This window comes from Pogona vitticeps, chromosome 1 (genome assembly GCF_051106095.1).
Source record: "Pogona vitticeps strain Pit_001003342236 chromosome 1, PviZW2.1, whole genome shotgun sequence".
NCBI lineage: Eukaryota > Metazoa > Chordata > Lepidosauria > Squamata > Agamidae > Pogona > Pogona vitticeps.
In genome coordinates, this window is record NC_135783.1 from 191,035,356 (window position 1) to 191,053,431 (window position 18,076).

Sequence of the window (18,076 nt, forward strand, 5' to 3'; positions counted from 1 at the left end):
GGCTATGCGGAATCGTCGCTAAACGGGTAGGGGAAACGTATTGAAACGCATTAAACTTAGTTTAATGCGTTCCAATACCTTGCTTACTTACCCGTTCAGCGAGGATTCCCCTTGCCGGCAGCCATTTTCGCGCCCTCGCTAAGCGAGGGCAGGGCGCGAAAACGGCTGCCGGCAGCCATTTCCGGGCTGCCGGCAGCCATTTTGGAACCGCCGATCAGCTGTTCGGCGGCTCCAAAATGGCCGCCACAATAGCCGATCTTCGCAATGCGGGTTTTCCCCATTGCGAAGATCGGGTATGTTTCCGTATAGCGATCCCGAAAAAGGGATCGCTATACGGAAACATCGCTATACGGTGCACTCGCTAAGCGAGGCACCACTGTACATAGAATATCAATAGTTTACCAAGCTGCTGTTCCTTGCTAGAAAGCAAAATTAAAAATATTCTTATTTATCAAAGCTTTTTTACTTTAGTATCACAATTTAGCTTATAGATATTACCTATATTAATATAGTGATGCCTCGACTTATGAACTTAATTGGTTCCGGAGGATGGTTATAACTCGAAATGGTCATAAGTCAAAGCACCATTTCCCATTGAAATGCAATTAATCCGGTCCGAATGAAGAAAAAAAATCCCTGCAAGACCCATTGGAAACACGATCAATCCCTTCCGGCTGAAAGTGGGGGAAAGAAAAGCAATCAAGCGTGCAAGACCCATTGCAAATGCAAATAAAACAGCAGAAAAGCAATCAAGCGTGCAACCCATTGCAAATGCAAAGAAAACAAAGCAAAAAGCAAGCAGATCGTGCAAGACCCATCGGAAATGGGGGAAGAAAAAAAAACCAAGAAAGCAACCAAACCCCGCAAGACCTATTGGAAATGGGGGGAAAAAACACCAAAAAGCAAGGAAACCCCCCAAGACCCATCGGAAATGGGGGGGGCAAAAACAAACAAAGCCCCCAAGACCCATTGGAAATGGGAAAAAACCTCCAAAAAGCAAGGAAAACCCCCCCCCCAAGACCCATCGGAAATTGGGGGGACAAAAAAACTCAAACAAAGCCAAGACCCATTGGAAATGGGAAGGAAAAAAACTAAAAAACAAACAACCCCCCAAGACCCATCATACCACAGAAACATAATCCCCCCCAGCCAAAAACCATGATGCAAAACAGTTAACAAAAAGCACAAAGCAGCACCTTACCTTATCAGGCAGTCCAAAGCCTCCTCCGATTGTACACATTCTAACTGCTGACAGCCTCTTCACCACCAACAGTTAGTATATTTGAATTCCCCGCCTTTTTCTGTTTGTAACTTGAAGCTCCAGCTGCAAGTCGAAGCAAAATTTTGCATCGAGCTGGTTGTAACTTGAAATGGTCGTAAACTGGGACTTTTGTAAGTCGAGGCACCACTGTAGCTATATTCTATACTTTATACCAAGCGTTTAATTGAAAAACATACTTTACTGCTGGATAATTCAGTGGTTAGGTCTCTGGCTCTGGAGTCAGAAATTGGGAGTTCACTACCCCAGTGGCCTGAACTCAGTCTGTAGAGTCCCTTCCAGCTCTTCCATTGAATACTTTGCTATTAGTCTTGCCACTGTTAAATCAGTTTGTACTTCACTGTCCAATCCCATTGTTCTCTATCAAATATTGATAAAAGCGTTATTCTGGGGCATGTCTCTCTGCATTTAACTTCAATATTTTATTTCTTTAAAAACCAACCTCCAGAATTTCACTATATTCACACATTCCCACCATATATGAAAATAACTAATTACATCCTGACCACATCTTAGCATAAATTGGAATTAGTATCCATACAGTTCAGTTTCACCTGTGTTAGATACCATCTCCAAACTAATTTATTAAAAAGTTCTGTTATCCTTAAACATACTGTACACTTTAATATTCTCTAATCCCAAATATTCTTACAGACCTCAGTATTTATTTCCCTTCTCAAAAATGATTCCTCTGCTTGGTCCTCTACTTCTGTTAATATCTTATAAATTCTATTTGTTACCCTTCTCATTATCTTTTTCCTTTTGTACTACTATCTCTTCAAATTCTGTAAAATCCCTATATTCATCATTTCTTTTTACCCATTTTTTAGTCCATTGTTCAAACTGAATCAAATTAAATCAAGTTATTTTCTCCTAATACAGTGGGGTCTCGACTTACGAACGGTTCTACATACAAACTTTTCGACTTACGAACCCGCCCAATAGGAAATTACATACTCAACATACGAACTTCCCTCGAGTTACGAACAGGAAAAAAGTGCCCCCCTCCCCTTAGAGGCTTCTGGAGGGTGGGGAAAGGTCAGAAATTTAAAAATAAATAAAAGAAAGTCACTTACCAGGCCTTGGTAGCCCCCAAACTGCAGGAAAAAGAGCAGCAAACAGATAAAAGCCGACACCCAGAAGGGAGCCTGGCAGCCATTTTGTGCTCTTCTCCGCTCCTGCCCTCTCCTTTCCCTGCCTAATAGCTGATCGGCTGGCTCTGAAGAGGCTTGGGGAGGCTTGCTCAGCACCTAAAAAGGCTGAGATGTGAGTTCCAGACTCCTGCCTGTGTGTCTTTGTGCTGAAAAAATCAGCACAACATGCTTTAAAGCATGCTTTAAAATTGGCTTCGTTGAAAAAAAAATTTCAGAAGTGCTTTTAAAACTGTTCCCTGCCTTCCCCCTCCTTCCCTGAACTTTTCTTGAGCTAAGAAAAAAAGAAAAGAAAAAAAATATCCCCCTCTAGTGGCAGAAGGCGGAATAACAGCTTCCCATTAGTTTCCCATCAGTTTCTATGGACGGAAAAGAGCAGATACGGATTAAATGGTTTTCAGTGCATTCCTATGGGAAATGCAGATTCGACCTACGAACCGCCTTCCAATACGGATTAAGTTCGTAAGTCGAGACCCCACTGTACTGCCACTATTCATCTTCTCCAACCAATCTTTTAATTTGTTTGTTTAATATTTTTAAAACTCTTTCAAATTTCCTAGAAATTCTAGTATTGGATATAATAGGAAGATTGATGGGATAAATATTCTCATGTAATTATTCTGAATTTGCAATATATTCATAAGAAAAGGGTTTTCTATCTTTTTAACTTGATCTATAACCTTAGGTGGATCCTGTTTGTAATAATCCTCAGTAAATAAACAAATTTCAATTGTTTTTCTTTAAAACCTATACCCTTCATTAAATTATCTTTTTGTATTACCATCCATTAAGAATTCTATAACTAATGCAAATAATATAGGGGAAGGAGGACATTTCTGTCTAGTATTTTTAGTGATATGTGGGGAAATTTTATTTATGTGTTAATAAAAGGGATAGGTTGTGTATCTTCACAAGATATAATGCAGTTTTGGAAGGGGAATGGGGCTTTGTAAAAGGTGTGTGTGTGAGACTTAATATGTCTCCACAAATTATACCAGGGGAGTGGTGCATTGTTTATGCAATTGTATATTTTATGTTTTTGACTGGCGGTCATTTTTTCCCTTAGGTTTGCTTTGTTAGATAATAATTTTTTCATTTATTTTTATGTTTTGATTTAAATAAAATAAAGCAAAATTAACTTATACACAATTGCAGTTGTCTAGTTTTGACATGAAATGTAATTATTTTGATCAACTTTCAGGATGAATATACTCACATTAAAGTAAAACAAAACAAAACAAAGACAGAATTTGAATGGTATTTTGTGTAGTATTTCCATAGCTTACCAGGGTAATTGATGAGGCACTGAAGCACATCTTGGCTGTGCTCATTTTCATAGTCTTGCCTGTGCAGACAAGACACATCATGGCACAATTAACACTGACAAATTGTGCAAACCTTACATAAACACTAGTAGTATTCTAGCCACTAAAGCAGAATCTCACAGATAATGTTTTCAGTACATTTGTCTAGCTATGATGTCTTCTCACCTCATGGACTTAAAATCTGTTGTAAAGGAACAATACCTTAGCACTCTTATGTATATTTTCAGATAAATACACAAAAGTATGAAATACTGTTTTATTCAAACACAATTGCAACTGATTATTTGAGTAGTAATAATACATAATATATACTGTAAAAATATATTTAATATGCTGTAGTTCTGGATGCAATTTCTTGCCTTATGTTGCTGAAATACCAGACTGATAAAGTTGTGCTTCAGATTGGCATGGAAGTATGACCGTAACATGTTTACTTAGTGTTATCTTCTTCATTTTCAAAAAATCAGGACACGTGCGCCTTCTTACCTCTTGTGCTATACAGAATAAATCAACACTGGATCTCTGTGAGGATACATTCCTAGAATATGATAGTTTTGACAGTTTCTAATAGGCAGTCAGTTCAACATTTAACACATCTTTCTGTTCAGGCTAGGACCATTTCAGTAACATTTAAATTGTGGAGAAAAGGTAAGAGCACAAGGTAGTATTTTAGCTATGATGATGTCAAGCTGCTTTTCTGCAGCTTCCGCCAAGCTCTTTGCAATTTAAAGACTTGCTGCAGGATGAGTTATACAGTACTTTGAAAAACAGAGCTTCTATCGCCTGTGGCTGGTATTTCTGCTACAATGAGATAACACCAGAATAAAATGACGGTTGGATATACCAACTTTTTTTTTGTATTGAACATGTAACTGCAGTGGCTGGAAATGACACTGTGTGATATCTATGACAGTCAGATAAATCTTTTCAACAGCTATTCATGTTGGCTGAGAGCGTTATAGCCAGAATGCCTTGGGTGTAGTGCCATCCTTTTCCTCTCACACTGGAACTTACTCTTCAGTGAAGATTACAGCAAGGACCCACCCCAAGCATTTCCAGTAAAACATATATCATGTCACTACATCCCTAAATTCCTGAACTAGCCCTCTCTTTTTGGGAGTTTTCCATTCCGTTCTGTTTCTGTACATTCACGAATAGTATTTTAAATAAGGGATGGAAAATACTTGGTTCTCCACATTTTGCACTGCAAGGCATGGCCCATAGTGAAGGATGATGGACACTGCAGTACAGCAACAGCTGAAAAGCCATGAATTCACCACTTTGCTTTAAGCTGTGGGCTGTTATTATAATTTTCTTTTCTTTTGATGCTGAATCGTTTCCTTCACTTTGTGATCTATACAAAGGTTCTTTAGCAATATTAAAAATTTTGCCACAAAAGTAAACAGGCCGGAACAGGTCTGAATTACTCCCAAGGCCTCACAAGATCAGCTGACCATTTTCACTGATTTCTTTTTTCTTAAGTAAGAAACACTCAATGTTGTTCACATGTTCCTTTATCATCCCTCTACTTTTAGTCTTTGGTCTGAAGTTAATTTTTGTTTGCTCAGCTAAAAAAGGTTGCAGACCACTAGAGAACTGATATGTCTAGGAAAGTAAAGTCTGGCAGTAGATAAGCTGTTAGTATGATTTGTTCTTCTGCTAAGCATTTAAATCTCATGTTCCAGTGGGAGAATAAAACAGACAAATTTCTTAGTAATGCTGAAATTTGACAAGACCGAATCCTGTGCTTAAATATATTATTTTGCCTAGAGTGATTAATCCACAGAGCTCAGTAGCAGCCAGAACACCCTGTCACTGCTAAGAGCTCTAATCTTTAATTTACAAATGGTGGCCCAGTCTTGTTTGGTCTTCCAATGATGCCCTTTATACCACAGATTCCAAACATACATGAGCTTGCATGCCCTATTCTTGTGCATCTCCAGTGGTGCTGACCTGTCTGCTACCCTGGAACCATTTGGTGCTACTGTGGTTCTGTTAGAGGTTTAATAGTAAAGGCAAGATGTTACACTGCCTCAGCCAAGGCTAGCGGCCTCTGTATAACTCTGGTACCTCTGGAAATCACAACTTCTGCTGGTTGAAACATCACTTTATTTGTGCTAGCACCAAAACATGAGAGGCCTGATGGAGTCATGGTGAAGGGAGCCAAATCTTGCATTTCATGGCTCCTCGCTCTCTATGAATGGGATGTCACTGTATTTGCTTTCCGTTAGTGCCCATTGCTTCACAGCTTGATCCAGAATCTCTAGCGAGAGACGATGAGCAAAGTCCAGCACTGCAGTGTTTGTTGAAGCTGACATCCCAGACCGCTGAATAAGAGCAGATTTTTCTGTGTTACATCCACTATTGTATCCATCGATTTCCCTGCTTCCATCATCTAGAATAGTGTGCGGGAAGGGGCTTTTTGATTTAATACATCCCATGGTACCACAGCAGTAAAAGTTTGATTTAACAGCACAGTCGACCTTGAGGTATTGTCCTTGTGGTAGGTGGTACTGAATGCCACGTCCTTGCAAGCAGTATGGGGGTGCGTGTCTCTCCCAATATCTGTAAAGAGAACATTTATATTGTAGCGCTCAGATTATTTGCATTGAGCAGTTCCACAGCTTTTGATCTGCTTCTTTAGGAGGATTATGATTAAAAAATAAATCTTACTCTTTTGTTACAACTTCAAAACAGTACCAGTTTAGTGTAGTTTAATGCCTGTTAAAGTAAAACCTAGGTTGCTACTTTCACATCTCATTATCTGAGCTGCTTAATATAACTGAGCAGCCAAAATTGGCATGTGCCATATTCAGGACTAAGTCACAATTTTAGCTGTTTTTATTATGAACCAAGCTAAGCAATACTGAGAAGTGTTGGGTCACAGTGTTTAAAAAGCATGATGTGGGGAAGCTTTTGCATACCCCGGTGGAGGCTTCCATCAGAAGACGTTAAATAAAAATGTAAATACCAACTCTAAGATTCCTGTTTGTTAAATTCTCAAAATCATACTAAAATATGATCAGAATTCAAGAATCTGGCACAGAATTCTTCCTAGCATTGGTGGGACAAGATTATCTTCGATTTAAATTGCTTAAAAATACAGTAAGTGAAACAAAGTGTACTGTACTTGTGCCACTGGACAGAGAAAACTCATAATACTGTTCCACGAAGCAACTCTGATATTGTTTGTAATTTGGAAGTTTTTGATCACCAGACCAGGCAATGATAATAAGTGCCATTAGTCCTTGTAATCATGTTAACTTTATCCACAAGAGTATTCCACTGCTTCACATGTATTTGCAGATTTTTGCAGCCACTAATGAGTAATTTTCTCTTGTAAATAAAGTCTATATATAAAATCATTGTTAGCTTTATTGTGTAATAAGAACAAAGTTATTGTTCTTTCTAATGACTATACTTTCTCTGGAGCTGGTGGACAAAATAATTTCAGTAATGCTAAGTAGAGATGGGGGTATTCGTATATTAATATGAGTATCTCCAAGCAGCTGAACTTAACGAGGGGCCGGCCCATGCGGCTGGCCCACCCACTCACATGCCTGCTGCCACTGGCGGCCTCGCTCATCCTTCCAATCGCTCCCGGAGTGCTGCTCTCTTCCTGCTTGGCTAGCCACTCCAGGCAGTGGGAGGGAAGATGAGTCTCCCTGTATGGCTGCTGAGTCGCTAGTCGAGCAGGAAGAGAGCGGAGCTCCGGGAGCGATTGGAAGCATGAGCAAGGCTGTCACCGGTGGACACATGAGTGGACGGGCAGGCTGCAAGGGTCAGCCCCTAGTTAAGTCCAGTTGCATGGGGATTCGTATACAAATACCCTAATCTCTAAGGCTAAACTAAATTCTTGCACTATGTAAAATGTGGTCTCAGAAATCCAGAAGAGACTTGATCATGTGAGATATGACATCCTGTTAGGTAGTGGTGGCAGAACTTAAAAATAAGCCATGGCAATAACGTTGGGGAGAAGGGGTCAGAAGTCTGTTGGAAAGAGTTATGGCGACTGCAAAGAGAAGTCTGAGAAGGATGTCGATAGGCATGTTCTGAATATAGAAAAATCTTCCTGGTACAAAGTTTTACTAAATAACTTTTGAACTTCTCTGCAAATACTGTCAGCTGGCTTGGTAGCCCTAAATTAAATGCTTGGCAGAGGCTGGTCTTTCATGTAATGAAGACAAAGTTTTCCTGGAATACTGAGAGCCACGCAGCAGCCACAATTCACTGCCCTTTTAAAATAAACACTGGATGGAATCCTGTTTTGTTTTGTTTTTTAAACAGGCATAAATGGGTTGTTTCACATGTGACTTCTTCCTTCATGCCACTTGTGTAAATAGGTATTAACCACCCACTTATGAATACGGAAATTCCCACTGTTTTGAATTAGGCAATCTCTGGCTTGTGCTACTACATGCTGAAAATCACACAAAGTGCAACGCTTACAGAGATGCTACATTCCGCAAAAACACTGAACCAAAAAACATTTTTTTCAATATCAAATGCTAGGTAGAGAAAGATCTCCTACACTAAAATGCTAATAAAAGGGACTTGTTTGTTTAAGTTACTTGCTGAATTTGTGTAGATCATATACTGTAAAGAGTTCCGCCTGCTTCCAGACATTGACATGTTTATACCTCGAAAAATGCTAGAAATGCTTTGTTTTAAATACAATCGTGTATGGACAGAGTTCCTACTCCAGTCCTCTGAAGATGCCGGCCACAGAGACTGGCGAAACGTCAGGAAGAACAACCTTCAGAACACCGCCAAAGAGCCCAAAAAACCCAGAACAATCAACAATTGTGTATGACTTAGGACTCTAGGGGACTCTCCTGTACTCACAACTTGAGGTGTAATTGGCCTGTTGGCAAATTCTATCAGCCAGCTTTTTCATACTCTGTGTGGGAAATGTCATTCTAAAGAACACATTTTTGCTTGGTTAAACATGGAAGAATGTTAAGTTTAAAAATTATTTGGCTAAATATTAGAAACTGGTTAGATAATTGCCTAAATTGCAGCAGTAAGTTTAAACTAGAGTAGGCCCACTGAATCAATAGAATTTATGGAGGAGTTGACTCACAAAATCCCCACTGATTCTGTGGACCTCCTCTAGTTGCAACTTGGTACTGAATTTCAGCCAGTGTTATTATTGTTGTAAAATACTTTAAAATTAAGGTTATTAATGTGTTACTTAACTTGCGCTAATTAATTTAAACTTTAGATGATTCCCCACCCTCTACATAAGGGACATGTCATTCCACATTCCCTCCTCCAAAGAAAAGAGACTGAGCACCTCCCTTCCAAAACTAAATTTATACTTGCCCTATAAATGCTATAACCCTCAGAAGCCTCAGAGATGCCTTTATGCACAGGGTGGGGAAGGATATGCAGATCATCCCAGTTTCATCTTGCACAGAGGCTGCTCAGTTCTGGTCTTCCTCCAAATAACATCTTTTCGGCCATTAGCCATGGGGAACGGAAGCCAGTATTTCTTTTCAGCTGTGAGCAAAGCTTTTGAACTGATTTGAATGCAATGGGAAATGATCATTACAAGCTCAGTAGCTGCCTTGGATTAAAAAGCAAAATCTCTGAGGTTCGTCTTAATGAGGCTGCACTATATCCTCAGTCAGACTTTCTTGTAGGGTTTGGGAAGTATAAATGGAAGTGACTAATTAGTTCTTTATGAAGCAATGGTTTTCAATTTTGGAGCTTCTGATGATCTTAGGAAGTCCCAGCTCCAATAAATGACACAAGTTTTTGACAACTATAATTATGGCTTCTGGATAGTATGGTCCCAATGTATTCATACAGAAGAGTCTGAGCTACCCAGTATAAGTTTAATTTGGGGGAGGGGAGTGAAAAACCCTTTGCCCCTCCCCTGATAAGTGTATCTGTTTTAACAATAACTCAATATGCTTAAGATACGAAAGTAACCTTGAGTAGAGAAGGATCAAGATACAAGAGGAAAGGTTGGCAACTGATGGCTTCTAGAAGGTACAGGCTCAGTATTTTGCAAATATTCAGACCAATTCTTTGGGCAGGTCTGCAAATACTGCATTGGCCATATTTACTGAAGAAACATTCTCCTAAACAATATTAATTAGTTGGCACTTAATCTCTATAACCTAGCTTACATGCGAGATGGGAGAAGCAAAACAAACATATGTAACTCAGCCAAAGTTTTAATTTGTGTTATCGTCTCCCAGCTGTCCACATCTGCTGCTGTTTTTTATTCAACTCACTAGAGTTTACTTTGGCAAGTGCTACTGTGACTGATGGGCTTGACCTTGACAAACCAAGTCTTATAGCTGGCTATAACAAGATCAGGTAGTCAAATATCAGAAGCCAGTCAAAGAAAGGACAGGTTGCGTATGTGTAACCGTAGTTCTTTGAGCGGGTATCTGTGAATTCACATAAAATGGGTTTCTTTTGTGCCTGTGTAAATGTCCTTGGAACCTTATAGAACCTAAAGAAAGTGTTAGAACACACCTTCTCCAGCACACATGCTCCCCACCCTGCATCTAATCCATAGTTCCTCCAGTTCATTGCTGATACATAAACAGGTAGAGGGGAGTTTCAGTGGATTGTGTGTATTAATAGATGACCACTAGAAGACTACAGTTACAAGTAAGCAACCTGTCCTTCATGGTCTCTATGAATCACACATATAGGTGACTGACAAGTTCACTGACCAGCTGGTGGGATGCCACATCAATGCAAAGGAGATCACTGCCTAATGCAGCATCAAGCATAGCCCTGACATCCAATCTATAATCCTGGATGAATGTCAACGGCTGCAACCATGGCGTTGCTTTGCAAATGTCTGTTACCTGAATTCCTCTGAGAAATGCAGTAGATGCAGCAACTGCTCTGGCTTAATGCCCTTTTAAAGAAGTGGGCACTGACTGTTTTCTAGCTGGTAGGGATAAAGTGATAGTGCTAAATATCCATTTTGATAATCTCTGCAATGTAAGACAATCACCTTCCTTTGACCCTTGGCACCTGACAAAAAGTCTGGTAAATTTTCAGAATCGTCTCGTTATCATGTAGCAGGCCAACACTCTTCAAATATCGAAAGTATGCAGTGACTTTTCTACCTCCAAGGTGGGTGATGGAAAAAATGTAGAAAACACCATAGGTTGATTCATGTGGAAACTGGAGACTACTGATAGGAAGGAAAGTTCAGGGTACATGGACACCTTACTCTTATGGAACTGTAGGAAAAGTGGGTCGTGTCAGAGACCACAGAGTTCACTCGCCCTGTGTGCAGAGGTAACTGCAGTCAGGAACATGGTCTTGTAGGTCAGCAGTCTGGCATCCAAAGTTGTCATGGGCTCGAATGGCAGTTGTGTAAGCATGAAAAGTCAGTGTCCATTGCTGCAGCAGGGCTCTGATGGCTGGATAAACAATTTTCAGATCCTTCAAAAATCTTTTGAGGATTGAGTTTTTAAAGATGTGTGAAGCTGTAGATTCTTGCGCTTGATGCATGACAATTGCTGATGTATATATTTATGGAGGAAAGGAATAATCCTTTTTCCGTAAGATGTAGCAAAAACTGGAGAACCATGTGGAGCTTAGGTGGGAGGTAGGATTGCTGCACAGATTTTACAAAATCCATGAATTTCCTCCACTTGTATTTACTACTCCCACCCATGGGAGGCCAGGCTGGGCCCCATCTTTGGTGTCCTTCTGCAAACAGATGAAGACCTTTCTCTTCAGGCAAGCTTTTCTTTACATTATTGGTTGACTAAGAGGATTTTTAAAAGGGGATTATTTTATTCTGTTGTTTTCTCTAGACAAAGTCTACTTGGAGCGGCTTTTAAAATATTGTAATAATGTATTATTTAACTTTTAAATTTGTTTAATATTGTAAGGCACCTTGGATCCCTTGGGAGGTGGCATATAAATATTTTAAATAAAATAAATAAATGAATATGCCTTGTGGATGGCTTTCTAGCTTAGAACAGAATTCTGCTTAATTTTCATGAATTCTTCACACTCAATATCAAACAGCACAGAGATAAACAAAGACTGATGGTAAGACTGATGGCAATGTCCCTTCTGGAGAAGCAATTTCAAGTATGAGCGGTTGGCATGATATCCCTTTCACTGGGGCAATTTTGAGACCGGGTATGAGTGGCTAGCATGGCGAGATCTCTTTGGTTTAGGTGATCTTGGAACCAAAGTTGTGTGTGAGTACTTTGGATTCAGAAATTTAGAAACTGAGGCTCTGCATGAGCATTTCAGTTCAGGTGACCTTGATCGTGAAAGCTTTTGCTCTTGTGAGTGGTAGCAGTGGGGAACTGGTATCTGAGAACATGAGTAGGCCTTGAAATGGACCAATGGTTCTGTCATCTTGCATTACCCTGTACTGGTAGAAGAGTGGCAGGAAATTTTGCCTCCTTTGTTTGCTGATGCAATCACTTGGCATGTCTCTTCTCACTGAAGGATCCATTCTCCTTCAGGGTTAAGGCCAAATTAGAAGAGCAGTTGTGAGATTACTCCAGACAGGTGGCAAACAGGGTTTAGGCAGCCTTTAGTCTCTGGGCAAAGAGGTGACAGCTTGCTCAAAGTTTGCTGGATCATTTGGGGAATGACAGGTGCAGATGAGGATGCCCATCATTGGGACATTTCTCCTTTAGATGCTGAGCCAAAGTTCATTGTAGTCCTCCTGGTCTTTTGCTCTAAGGTGATACTTGAGTTGGCACAGCCATTGGTACAGACGTCTGATTACGCTTTGTTTTCTTGATCTTCATTTTTTAAGGCTGGGAAAATGAATCCATAGGCCTTTTTCTTTTTTTTTCTGTGTCAGGGGTGGTGCTTTCATCATCAGCTTTAAGGTTGAGGGCCTATCCTTGGCATTAACGGTTGGCACTTGCTGACTAGGTGATATTTGAGTGGATGGATACTTGAGGGCTTTACTTTAGGTAGTGTTGGACTGCAATGCCTCCATAAGAAACTGTTTCGAAGGTGCTTTACAAATGGGGACTGTTGAAACCGATATGGTCCCTTTGGCAATGGTGTTAACTGCCTGTAAGAACTCTTCCCATAAGCAGAATTTCAAGGGGGACTGATGGCTAACTTGGTGAATTTACAACAGATCTGACATTTTGCGTTTGATGCTCTAGATCAGAAGAGAATGGGAGTGGGAAAGGCATTGAAGGGCAATGCTTTAATTATATACAAACTGTTGAGGGTCTGAGACGAATACATGAAGGCTCTAGACCAGGGGTCTCCAAACTACAGCCCACGGACCACATCCAACCCACCTTGCCTTTTTATCCGGCCTGGCGAACATCACAGGCTCAGGTCCATTCCCTTCCATCTCTCTCTCTCTCTCTCTCTCTCTCTCTCTCTCTCTCTGTGTGTGTGTGTGTGTGTGTACATGCACATTTTCTTTGGCCCTCAAAAATGTGGAACATATATGATGTGATCCTCACACTGAAACGTTTGGAGCCCCTACTGCTCTAGAGAAGCTTGTAAGCTGTTCTTTCAGTGGTGGCACAAAAGGACACTGAGAATTAGATGAAGGGTGGGAGCATGCATAGCAGAGAGGGTGTAGGTTATAGAAGATTCCAAATACATTTGTGCAGGCATGAAAGAAACCCATATGTGTGATTCACAGAGCCCATGAAAAAGTCACAATTCAACATCTTAAATAATCTGAGAAACTTTATGAAACCAAACAGAGTTGCTTGGATTTCAATGAAAGTTTTTCCTAAAAATACATTTTCTCAAGAGTACATTCAATAGTTAAAAGCAGGATGTGGCATCATCTTTTTAATAGTCCCAGGCCCATTACCAGACAAAGCATATCCCTCCAGCATCCCTCCCAAATCATTTCCAAAGGTCAGGGGAGCATGGCTAGAACAGTCTTCCCTTGGAATACATAGTCAGACCAGCCAACTGTCTAGGATAGCCTTCCCCCTCACAGTACCTTGCACAAGTCTTGGACTACTGGCTATCTTGGGGTTTATGTGTGTGATACGGGCTGTAACTTGTCTCAATGTGGATGGCATCACATTGGGGAAGATTACTCTAGGGCAGTGGTGGTGAACCTTTTTGGGCCCAAGTGCCAAACTTGGGGTGGGTGGGTGAATCAGCGTGCATTGGGCCGTGGTGGTGGCAGAACCGAAAGTGGTGGCAGAAGGGGGAATCCCGGGCATGGAGGTGCGTTGAGACCCCACTCTGGATCTGCCGCCAGCGCCAGCTGCTCCGGATCCTAGCCCGCCACCTGTCGAAGCACCAGCACCGCGACTGCAGCTGCCTCCTGAGGTTTGGCTGGGGGGGGGGGAGTAGCAACCTAGCGACTTATGGCTTGCGTGCCCACAGAAAGGGCCACGTGTGCCAGCTGTGGCACTGCTCTAGGGCATGCTCATTAACACAAGCATGGGAGGGGCCATTTACAAAGGCTGCTGCACCCATGTTCTCAGTGTGCAGTCAAGTTGCTTCTAAAGAATTTTTTATCTAAACATGTTTCTTGTTTACAGGGCATTCTTTATAGGGCATGTGGAGTAAAGGCTTGATATATTATTTGCACTCCAATAGAAAAGACATGTTAGGTTATTAGGCTCAGTGGATTTTGAATTAGCTAAGAACTTTTTCAGTATCATTGCAATATAAAAATTTAGACAGCTCATATATATTTTTGTGTGTTTATGTCATCTATATGTTTGTATATCTTATCTAGATTTATCATATATACACATCATCATAGGCATCCTTCAGTCTCGAGAGACTATGGTAACGTGCTCTGTATGGAGGACTTCGACGCTGTATGCGAAGCTGGAGTGTCCTCTTCAGAGCACGAAGCCTGGGTAAAATAATATGGAAGATAGGCTGTTACCCAAGCAGCAGATCCCCCCTCTCCACATCACTGAAATAGTCCAGTGGAAAGGCGAGAGCCAATACAACTGGTTACAGCGATGTCACAGGAGTTGCCAGAATGACACGAACTGCCTCTGGGACTCTGGCTCCGGATTTAGCCATGAGACGTTTCTGAAGGCTAGGTGGACAACTCTGAGCTGGGTACAGAGCTGGGAAGTCAGAGATAGGGAATTCGATTCTCCGCTGTCTCTCCCGGGAGAAGAGCCAGCCTTATAGCCTTGGGGCAAGCTGCACAATCCCAGAGCACCATTATAAGAAGGGAAGGGTAAACTGCTTCTGAGTAGTCTGTACAGAGAAAATCCTGAAAAGGATTGCCATAAGTCAGAATTGACTTGATGACACATAATTTTAAAAGATAAAATATCACTGAAGAATATCCCAATGGAAAAAAGCATTGAGACTAATAAAATACATTTCTGTGGACTTTCAGATTTCCTATCCTGTTTTTCCTGCACTAACATGCACATGTGTGGTGGCAATTAAAAACGGTAACAGCACAGGTTTTAAGAGAGTACTCAGACTAGGAAAGCATAATAGTAGCATTTAGATGGCATCACGTTGTTCCTCTCACCAAAACATCTCCTTAGGAACTGGCCAGTCATTGGATTAAAGCCCTTAAGTTCCTCAAAGGAAACAACAGGAATGAGTCTCACAACAGAAGTACTTATGTGATCCACACAAACAGCCCAATGTTGCCACAAATCATCTGCTACTCCTGTTTACAAATTTAGGTACTGTATATCCAAAGATGGTCAACATGATGGGCCATTCTTCTCGCCAAACTTTTGTCAAGCCAGATTACGAAGAATGCCTGTGTTTGATAGCCTCTTAACAACACACCATTCTAGTTAGTCTTCATTCTGACCCGACAGAATCCAAGAGCCAAGCAAAAAGCAAAGGATTTGTGTCTCTCTCTAAAACAGTTGTAACAGACTGCATTGACTATTCTAAAATTTTGTGTGCATACACTTCAGAAACTTGGACAAAAATTCAAAACCAAACACAATCCAGAACTTTTATATGAGAGCTACTAAAACATTTCACTGACAATTATGCAGCATCAGAAAATATGTCAGAGCACTATTATAATCAATTGAAATGAACAGACTACAATATTCCAATGCCATGGGGTGCCTGTAAGCACTGCTATATTGTGATGTGTGTGTGTATGGTGGTGGTATCCTTATACTTCTCTGTGACTAAGGGTGTGATACGTCAGAGAAATAGTTTGTGTTTTGGACCACTAGTTGCATGGTGTGGTCTGAGGGATCTCCTGATCCCAGAATGTACAGGAGACTGTGAACCAGTCTAGCCCTAATCCATGCCCAAACTGGACCATTTCGATCCAACAGCTATTTTGGGGATCAAATGGAGCAATTCCAGTGCAAATGGAAGGGCTGCTTTAAGGGAGATCACTCCCAGCAAAGTAACCCTTTCCAGTGTGATTCCTCTCTTGCTGTCTGATCACTACTAATATGGGTTTCTCTGCTGGCAATTAGATTAGTTAGGCATCCTTCAGTCTCGAAAGACTATGGTAGCGTGCTCTGTATGGAGGGCTTGGAACAGCGCCTAGTGTGGCTGAGAAGGCCAATTCGAGAGTGACAGTCCCTTCCACACTGAAGACAAACCCAGTCTGTCCCCTGTCCGGCTCCCTGGTTTTGCTGCTTATGTGACTTCCTCTTTGCCTCGGCCTGCTGGGCAAGGGTCTCTTCAAATTGGGAGAGGCCGTGATGCACTGCCTGCCTCCAGGCTGAACGGTCAGATGTCAGGGTTTCCCATCTGTTGAGGTCTATTCCTAAGGCCTTCAGATCTCGCTTGCAGATGTCCTTGTATCGCAGTTGTGGTCTCCCTCTGGGGCACCTTCCCTGCACTAATTCTCCATAGAGGAGATCCTTTGGAATCCGACCATCAGCCATTCTCACGATGTGCCCAAGCCAACGTAGACGTCGCTGTTTCAGTAATGTATTCATGCTGAAAATTCCAGCTCGTTCTAGGATTGCTCTGTTTGGAACTTTGTCCTGCCAGGTGATGCCAAAAATCCGTCGGAGGCAACGCATATGGAAGGTGTTCAGCTTCCTCTCCTGCCGTGCACAAAGGGTCCAGGACTCACTGCAGTACAGGAGTGTGCTTAGAACACAGGCTCTATAAACCTGGATCTTCGTATGTGTCGTCAGCTTCTTATTGAGCCATACAGTGGACCCTTGACTTACAGATGGCTTGACTTACAGACTTTTTGAGTTACAGACTTCTCTGGCCGCAAAATTTAGGTTTGACTTGCAGACTGAGATTTGACTTACAGACCAGAAAAAAACCAAAATGGAACAAAAACGGCCTGTTACGGGATTAATCGGTTTTCAATGCACTGTAGGTCAATGGAGACTTGACTTACAGACTTTTTGACTTGAGAACCGCCTTCCAATACGGATTAAGTTCTCAAGTCAAGACCCCACTGTACTCTCTTTGTGAGTCTAGAGAACATGGTGGCTGCTTTGCCAATGCGTTTATCCAGCTCGACATCTAGAGAGAGGGTGTCAGAGATGGTTGAGCCGAGGTACACAAAGTCATGAACAACCTCCAATTCTTGTGTGGAGATGGTAATAGAGGGAGGTGAGTCCACGCCCTGGCCCATGACTTGTGTTTTCTTCAGGCTGATTGTTAGTCCAAAGTCTTGGCAGGCCTTGCTGAAATGATTCATGAGTTGTTGGAGGTCTTCAGCAGAGTGGGCAACAATGGCTGCATCATCTGCGAAGAGGAAGTCCCGCATGCATTTCAGCTGGACTTTGGTCTTTGCTCTCAATCTAGAGAGATTAAAGAGCTTTCCATCTGATCTAGTCCGGAGATAGACGTCCTCGGTTGCAGCTCCAAAGGCATGCTTCAGCATGACAGCAAAAAAGATCCCAAAAAGTGTTGGTGCGAGGACACAGCCCTGTTTCACTCTGCTTTGGATGTCAAAGGGGTCTGATGTTGAGCCGTCAAAAACTACAGTGCCTTTCATTCCCTCATGGAAAGATCTGATGATGTTAAGGAGACGAGGTGGACATCCAGTCTTGGGAAGTATTTTAAAAAGGCCATCCCTGCTAACCAGATCAAATGCTTTTGTAAGGTCTATGAAGGTCACTAAGAGTGGCTGTTGTTGTTCCCTACATTTCTCCTGCAGCTGTCGGAGGGAGAATACCATGTCAGTGGTGGATCTATTAGCTCGAAATCCACACTGTGATTCTGGATAGACTCTATCTGCAAGCACCTGGAGCCTCTTCAGCACAACACGGGCAAGCAGCTTCCCTACCACACTAAGAAGAGAGATGCCACGGTAGTTACTGCAGTCACCCCTGTCTCCTTTGTTCTTGTACAATGTGACGATGTTTGCATCCTTCATGTCCTGTGGTACTCCACCTTGTGCAATTAGATATCACAAAGTATTTCACAGCACC

General features: G+C 41.7%; 2 protein-coding genes across 11 annotated transcripts in view; one reads left to right on the forward strand and one right to left on the reverse strand.

Annotated features, from left to right (window-relative positions):
• HIBCH (3-hydroxyisobutyryl-CoA hydrolase) overlaps positions 1–3,579 on the forward strand; it is a 78,218-nt gene extending 74,639 nt beyond the window's left edge. For all 9 annotated transcript variants that reach the window (XM_078393497.1, XM_078393491.1, XM_078393493.1 and 6 more), the window contains one exon: positions 387–3,579. The gene's annotated coding sequence lies outside the window, so the exon portion shown is untranslated. The remainder of the gene's footprint in view (positions 1–386) is intronic.
• A 418-nt stretch (positions 3,580–3,997) lies between these two features.
• The window catches only part of AKAP19 (A-kinase anchoring protein 19), a 144,947-nt gene continuing 130,868 nt past the window's right edge, over positions 3,998–18,076 (reverse strand). For both annotated transcript variants that reach the window (XR_013545247.1, XM_020802869.3), the window contains one exon: positions 3,998–6,320. Coding sequence is in view for 1 of the 2 variants with exons in the window: in XM_020802869.3 (XP_020658528.1) it covers positions 5,933–6,196 (264 nt within the window). In the remaining variant the exon portion in view is untranslated. The remainder of the gene's footprint in view (positions 6,321–18,076) is intronic.